Here is an 8,690-nt window from a genome sequence, read left to right on the forward strand (position 1 = left end):
ATGTGTGAATGGCCATGGGGCGCAAAGAGACCCGAGAAACTAGTGAATGATGAGTACAAACATTCAGTACATGATGTATAAGTTTCCTTACAAAAACAAAATACTTAAGCTATCTGAGGTAATCCATATATGCAAATCTTGTTTATTTGTCTTAATTATGTAACCACATTTTTACCCGTAATAACTCGTCCTATAATTTAAGAGGCATTTCAAAAATTTTCTACCTCTTTTTAACTACAATTTAAAAATAACAACAAAAAGTCCCAATAAACAGGATTTTTTAAGTGGTAATTACAGAGCCTCTTCAGTTCACCAGGTTCATAACTTTGTGTGGCCAAGATGGCTACTGAAATGCATTCATGAACAAAGCTGCAAAAAATTGCTATATACACATAACAATGTGGAGCATGAAAAACAGCTTATTATGACCATCAGTTCTAAAGAAAGTAAAATTTGAGAACTGCATCAATAAGCAGCTAGTTTTCAGTTTCACTGCAATCTATTTTTTTTTCCAAGGATGAATTCAAAAGTTCAACTGGATATCCAGAAACCACTGTCAATATACTTGGTTAAACAGCAGAGCACTTGGATGGAGAAGAAGTGATGCTCTAAAAGTAATAAAAACAAGAAGAACAACTGAACATATATATATTTACAGTACATTACATGTCGGAGCCCAAAATTCTAAACATTCTAGTACCCAGTTAACTTTTATTGAAACCACATTCAATAATGCAAAGTGCAAACAATACGGTTGTTATGTAAATAAATATATCACTTTGCTTCATTTTCACAAAAGACTAAAGAAAAATATAACCTATGACTTACACCACACATACCAGAAAATAGAAAATTTTAGTCTTCATCATCAGGAGGAATACCGAGCTCTGCATCTGTCCACTTTGGCGGGATCAGGATACGGGAATTCACCCTGTAAAATAAATACAGAATTTTAACAAGGGAGCTAGACTTTGGTCTACTTTTACTGATAACATGATGTTCACCGAAACAAGAAAATCTATCATATTGAGCTGGTTTAATAAAACCAGACCTTTACATTGACGTTTTTAAATCATACGGGGCCAACCCAAAAGGTATGGTCTTAATGATATACAGTATCTTATTAAATCTACTGCAGCTCCTTAAAAATTTTATCACTTGGACAAACTGAAAATCTTGATTTGGTCATCACTAAAGATACATTTGACTGTAAGGTTGTTCTACATTCTCTACTTTAAGGGGGTTGGGCCATGTGGGCTATCCATCAAATATCCATGAGTCAGCCAACTCCCTTTTATCTGAAGTACTTATCAATAGAGTACTGCACATTCTAGCATGCCAATCTCCATCCTGAGAGTGAGGAAGAGGAGGGTACTAGTTACGTCGCGTGGGTTTTTATAATATCTTGTTTTTATTGTAAAATAAGTTTGTACCAATATCATCAAGTAGCCTGAACTGCTATTTAATATAAAAAAAAAACAAACATAAGTGACCTAACTGTATTGTACTGTGCATAAAACAGAGTGAAGTCTTCTACTTGTTGCATGCAAGAATGACAACCTTGTCAAACTTTAATGAAATTAACAAGACTTACTGTAATATGTTCAGGCTCTGTAAAAGATGATAAAGGATCCACCACCACATCACAGCTCCTACCACTTCAGCTTTCAATACCGTTACCTTAGAAGGAGCTTGGGGTGCTACACGATATGCCCATCTGTGAAATAAAGGAAAGGTTTAGTTGCAGCAACTGCAGATTGTAGCAGTCAACATCATAAGAAAAGATGTAATAATCCCCCACCACCCAAACTTACCCACCTCTCAGTGAAGAGGGTGGTATACCTGGGGGAAGGAGTACAGAAGTGTTTTTGGCAAGGAAGAAGCAGTAAGCTAACTCTTCCACAGTATCTAGCCTACCTCCTCTAGGCTACCAAACACTTCCCAACAGCTGCAATGGAGTAGTACATGGTGGGGGATCCATCTTAACAGAGGGGATGAGAATTCACAATACTCACTAATGCACTTCACACCTCCATTAATGACACTATTTTCAGAGTAAACAAATCATCTCATAAATACAAAAATTCCAATTTATCCATCAGTAGGAGCGTAACAAGACATCCTTACTCAAAAGCACCCATAGAAAAAGTGCTTGGTGATGGCAGGCTCTCCTAAAGCAACAGACTAATAGACTGTTAGCCTAAGTGGGGGCAAAAACCTAACGGGCCCTGGTTAGGTTAGGAAGCATCCCTATTTTTACACATATCTATTACCCTTACTTAAAAATCCCATTTTCATACTGGGAGCCCATATCATTATGTACCTATAAGGGATATGTTATGGATTAACTATTTGGTTCCTGCAAAAGTTTATGTCAAATGCATCAAAATCACATGAGAAGCTATTGGAAATTAATTTCCATGATGAACTAAAGTTTGACTATAAGCTTGCCTACTAGTAGGCAACTTGCAAAACTTTAGCTTCCCCCTCCCCCATAGGCTACAGTCTTCTGTAGCATAACAAATTTCCATTCTAGGAGCGGATTCAGAGCAGGGAGACAGGTAGGCGTGAGAAGTCCAACTGTGAAAACATGCAAAACCTAATCTTTCCTAGAATGCTGTGTCCTGACATAACCAAACCTTACTTTCCTAACCTAACAATGCGCACTGCCCTGACCTGGCCGGGTGCCTTCGTCTCCCATCCTGGACCCTCCCATCCTGGACCCGCCCCAACTAGGCTAACATTGAAGGTAATTCTAAGTATTAGCTCCGCTCCTGTTTTTACCTTGGAAACTGGTTTTTTCTACACTTTTAGGGCTTCTGATATTGGCAGAGCATTTGTTTGTTGTCGGCCAAATGCAGCCAAATGGAATGTCCCTTCACCGTGCTTAGTACTGGCCCGGGGGCGGCGGTACCCATACGTTGACAAGTTATTTCACATGTCGGATGGGATATGAACCGTTTCAAACAGACGTACCTGTGCTCTGTCTTGTGAAGATCGCGTATGGAAACCCTTGTTGGGTGAACTTCGGGAGTTAATTACAGGTTAATTACATTCGTGTGACAAAAACTGAAGGTAAATCCATAATTAGCAATCAAAAAACTGTATAAAACATCAAATTAGAAGGAAATTGCCGCCGCAGAGCTAATGCTTAGACCTACCACACTGAATATCAGAAACACATCGGCAGGACTAAATTTCTGTTCCCAGAACTTACCTTACTAACCTGAATTAGGGTGCCGTTCGCTGACCTGGCCAGGGGGGCTTTCTCCCTCCCGGACCTCAGCAAGTAACACATAGCATTGAGTACATAGAAAAAAATTACTTTTTGCAGAAAAATCCTCGATTGACAAACTGTCGGAAATCAACCATTAGAGTTGCTTTTCGAGTGCTTTTGAGCATGCAGAGTAACTTTTATCCTATTAAAGTTTCCGATACAGGATATTACCAACTTCTACCAGTGTCTCCACACTCTGCATACTAGCCTACCCGGTGTCTTTGCCTATAAATTTCATTATACTACCCAAATTCTTTGCCTATAAACATTAATAATTCCTATGAACAATTTGGGTCGAGTATAATCATCTAGCCAACACGGCAAATCCTATTTGAAGTCGGCGACAGCCGAAGGTATACGGTAAGCAATCACACGGCGAGACCAAATCTACCCGAGCCTGACGGGTAACCTAACTCTTTTTACTACTCTTTTATTACCGTTTTATGAATGAAACTTACGCTCCTCCAAACTTAGTGGCCGAAGTTGAGATTCCTCTTTTCAAAATGGGCACAGTTCTCAAGACAGACCTTAGAGGCAACATCTTTCTTCCCGGACCACGGCCGATCAGCTGTTACTATTTACAATGGTGGACGAAAGACCAGAGACGGCGGCGTTCGGTCAACAACATTGTGGCCCCAGTTCATAATCACATGGGTGGGGGAGAATATTCTCTTCTGTGGACATAATACGCTTTGTAATATTCTGTTCTGTGGTGATGTTAGCTTTTACTGTTGGGTTTCATGGAGACATTCGTTTGTTCAGTGTGAAACTAAAAAAAAAAAAATGTTAGAATAAAATATATACTGTAAGATAACTCTGATGTTACTATAAATATACGTGTAGCCACTGTAGCTTTGTAACATTCCGCCGTGTGGTGATGTTAGCTTTTACTGTTGGGTTTCATGGAGACATTCGTTTGTTCAGTGTGAAACTAAAAAAAAAAAAATGTTAGAATAAAATATATACTGTAAGATAACTCTGATGTTACTATAAATATACGTGTGGCCACTGTAGCTTTGTAACATTCCGCCGTGTGGTGATGTTAGCTTTTACTGTTGGGTTTCATGGAGACATTCGTTTGTTCAGTGTGAAACTAAAAAAAAAAAAATGTTAGAATAAAATATATACTGTAAGATAACTCTGATGTTACTATAAATATACGTGTGGCCACTATAACATTCCGCCGTGTGGTGATGTTAGCTTTTACTGTTGTTTCATGGAGACATTCGTTTGTTCAGTGTGAAACTAAAAAAAAATGTTAGAATAAAATATATACTGTAAGATAACTCTGATGTTACTATAAATATACGTGTGGCCACTGTAGCTTTGTAACATTCCGCCGTGTGGTGATGTTAGATTTTACTGTTGGGTTTCATGGAGACATTCGTTTGTTCAGTGTGAAACTAAAAGAAAAAATGTTAGAATAAAATATATACTGTAAGATAACTCTGATGTTACTATAAATATACGTGTGGCCACTGTAGCTTTGTAATATTCCGCCGTGTGGTGATGTTAGATTTTACTGTTGGTTTTCATGGAGACATTCGTTTGTTCAGTGTGAAACTAAAAAAAAAAAGTTAGAATAAAATATATACTGTAAGATAACTCTGATGTTACTATAAATACACGTGTGGCCACTGTAGCTTTGTAACATTCCGCCGTGTGGTGATGTTAGATTTTACTGTTGGTTTTCAAGGAGACAATCGTTTGTTTAGTGCGGAACTAAAAAAAAAATGTTAAAACAAGATATATAACAACTCAGAAGTTACTAATATACTCGTACATGTGTCAATGCGCTATGCAATATGCTGTTCTTTGGTGATGTTAGATTTTCCTGTTGGCTTTCAAGGAGACATTTGTTTGTTTAGTGTGGAACTAAGAAAATTGTTAAAATAAAATATATAACATAATTCAGAAGTTACTAATATACAATGTTGTCATAATACGCTTTGCAATATTCTGTTCTGTGTTGGTGTTAGATTTTACTATTGGTTTTCAAGGAGACATTCGTTTGTTTAGTGTGAAACTTAAAAAAAAATGTTAAAACAAAATGTATGCGGGTAACCGCGCAGCATCCAAATCCGTCCGCACAGGTAAATAGTTCAACCCCGACCCTATCCGACCTAGAGAGTTAAGTTAAGTATATCTTAGTTTAACCAGACCACTGAGCTGGTTAACAGCTCTCCTAGGGCTGGCCCGAAGGATTAGACTAATTTTTACGTGGCTAAGAACCTACTGGTTACCTAGCAACGGGACCTACAGCTTATTGTGGAATCCGAACCACATTATGACGAGAAATGAATTTCTATCCCCAGAAATAAATTCCTCTGATTCTTCTTTGGCGGCTCGGAGAGTCGAACGAGACCTGCTGACCCAGCTCGACCATTCTAGCACAGAATTCAAACAGTTAACATGGCGTCTTCTCATCCCTCTCATGTTCAATTTGCCGCTGCAAACCCGGTTACTATTATTGATTTGGTGAAATTATGTGACAATGAAAATGAATTGCGTTTGTTTCTGATGAAACTTATTAAACAAACGGAACAGCCCGTGGTCGAAAACAAAAGAAGAATCGACTTGCCATATTGGTCCGACAATTCCGATTTCGAATGAGGTACATGTGTTTTTTATTTATATAATATAAGGGGGTATGGTAGGATTCTTTTGGTTAGGAATTAGGATAGTAAATCGTCGATAACTAGATGTTAGGGGTACAATTTCCCCTCTTGTAAGTTGTAACCCGCGTGGCTAGTGTGTGCAGTGCAATATGACCTCTTGCCAGAATATATGTGCCTGCCAAGAATCAGGCAAAAAGCGGATAAGGCGCGCAGCGCCGTTCTGCCCTGGTGAAACTGTGATCAGAATTGTGTAAAAATGACCGCTAACAACCACCGGCTTCACAGTTTTCGTCTCTCCGCCATTTTTGTTGTGTACTGTTCCGCCAGTTCTCTTGTCAGAGCTTACTGCCATTCGTTTGTTTAGTGTGAAACTAAAAAAAAAAAGTTAAAATAAAATATATAACATAACTCAGAAGTTACTAATATACATGTGGTCATAATACGCTTTGCAATATTCACTCCTGTGGTGATGCTAGATTTTATTATTGGTTTTCATGGAGACATTTGTTTGTTTAGTGTAAAGCTAAAAAAAAAAAAAAATTTATATATATATATATATATATATATATATATATATATATATATATATATATATATATATAAGTTAAAATAAGATATATAACGTAACTCAGAAGTTACTATAATATAATATGCATGTAAAACTAAGAAATAAAGTGGCAAACAAACCATACTCAGGAGTTACTAATATAGATGTAATGACAAAAAATAAACGTTAAAATAAAGCATAAAAAGCTAAGTGTACCTTAGTTTTACCAGACCGCTGAGCTGATCAACAGCTCTCCTAGAGAGGGCTGGCCCGAAGGATTAGACTTATTTTACGTGGCTAAGAACCAATTGGTTACTTAGCAACGGGACCTACAGCTTATTGTGGAATCCGAACCACATTATAGCAAGAAATGAATTTCTATCACCAGAAATAAATTCCTCTAATAATTCAGAAGCTACTGATATAAGCGTAAAACTAACAGATAACAGTAGGTAAAATGACAGATAACAGTTAAAGTAAAACATAACATACCGCAGAAGTTACTACCATAAATGTAAAGCTAAAAATAAAGGTTAAACTAAACATAAAACAACTCATAAGTTACCAATATAAATGTAAAACTGAAAAATAAATGTTCAAATAAAACATAACTCAGAAGTTACTAATCTAAATGTAAAACTAAACAAGTAACAAAATGCGCTTTAGTTTCTTTGGCGCAATCGAGTTTTCTGTACAGCATACAACCAAGGCCACCGAAAATAGATCTATCTTTTGGTGGTCTCGGTATAATGCTGCATGAGTCTCGGCCTATGAAGCTTTCAGCCACGGCCCGGTGGCGGTCTGTTGTATAGCATTGCCAGAAGCACGGTCATGGCTAACTTTAACCTTAAATAAAGTTTTAAAAACTACCAAGGCTAAAGGGCTGCAATTTGGTATGTTTCATGATTGGAGGGTGGATGATCAACTCGCCAATTTGCAGCCCTCTAGCCTCAGTAGTTTTTAAGATCTGAGGGCGGACAGACAAAGCTATCTCAAGTTTTCTTTTACAGAAAACTAAAAATAAAGGTTAATATACAACATAAAAACAACTCAGAAGTTACCAATATAAATGTAAAACTAAAAAATAAAGATGAAAATAAAACACGAAACAGGAGTTACTATTAGAAATGCATGTCAAGAATCTCTTTTGGTACATATTTTCGTCTTTCTGCAAGTGAACCGGACCAACTGTTTCCGAGAGCCGGCTTTTGATTATTTAAAAATATTTCTACTCAAATCATCTACGCCAGGTCAAACTTGAATGAAGGGACAGGGCCCAAAGACCCTGGCGATAGCTGCAGGCTTCATAAAAGCCTGTGACCTCTACGACAGGGCCCAAAGGGGATATCGAATCTTATTTTTGGGTTCGTTTTTAAATTCTCCGAAAATAAATTATGTGGGTGGTGTTAAACGTAGGAGGAACCTTTTCAAATTATAAAAAAAAAAAAAATCCGAAGTAAAAAAATCTAAGAATAGTGTATGATATGAGTAACTATTAAAAGATTGAAAAGACGTGAAATTTTAAGTGCGTGGGATTTTTACGTAAATTTTGTTAATGTACTTTACTTTTTTCTTAGTTTTTTATCAATTCGACCATTTTTTTAGATAGAAAAATTCCCTTACTTTAAATAAAGTGTTCAATAGAAAATAGGGAACCCATTGCTTCACTGAGCATTAAATGTCAGAACTAAAGGAAAGTACAACTTTACTCTGCTACATAATATATTCAGCGGGAAATGGATCCCTTCATCAAACAAAAGAAAAAGTAAGCATGTACATTTTATTTAGCGTCACTAAGATTCATCGTCGCATCAGTGACAAGTGACGTCAGGTTTGTTAATACCAAGTCCTTGCCTAACTCATTTTAACATTTGCCAGGCCAAATTTCTGCCACCAGATTGAGCTACTCTGAAATCAGTTAGCTGCATCTAAAAATTATCGACACGAATCCACTGAAACCAGCGAATGCTCAGTTTGTCTATTTCAAGATCGTGTATTTCATAAATTTTATCTTATCTTCGAATCGTCTTACCTTCATGGAGCCTAAAAAGATACTTTCGACACTTGATACTGAATTTTCTCAAATAGCTCATCAAGACTGGTCTGCTACGCGATAATTATGTAGATCACTTGTGTATCTTTTTATTTGCGGCATAAATCTAAATCTATTAAAAACGCCTGGCTTCATTCCAAACGCCCGCATGTTATCGAATATAACATCAAGGGTATTGCCATGGGTCTATAATTT

General features: G+C 37.0%; 1 protein-coding gene across 1 annotated transcript; it reads right to left on the bottom strand.

Annotated features, from left to right (window-relative positions):
• Positions 1–631: 631 nt before the first annotated feature.
• On the bottom strand, positions 632–3,923 carry LOC136850853 (NADH dehydrogenase [ubiquinone] 1 beta subcomplex subunit 2, mitochondrial-like). Its single transcript, XM_067124884.1, is given in 5 exon segments — positions 632–903; positions 905–931; positions 1,595–1,617; positions 1,620–1,717; positions 3,736–3,923. Coding segments are annotated over 5 exon segments (279 nt in total). The 5' UTR covers positions 3,819–3,923; the 3' UTR covers positions 632–855.
• Positions 3,924–8,690: the final 4,767 nt, after the last annotated feature.

This window comes from Macrobrachium rosenbergii, chromosome 22 (genome assembly GCF_040412425.1).
Source record: "Macrobrachium rosenbergii isolate ZJJX-2024 chromosome 22, ASM4041242v1, whole genome shotgun sequence".
NCBI classification, from domain to species: domain Eukaryota; kingdom Metazoa; phylum Arthropoda; class Malacostraca; order Decapoda; family Palaemonidae; genus Macrobrachium; species Macrobrachium rosenbergii.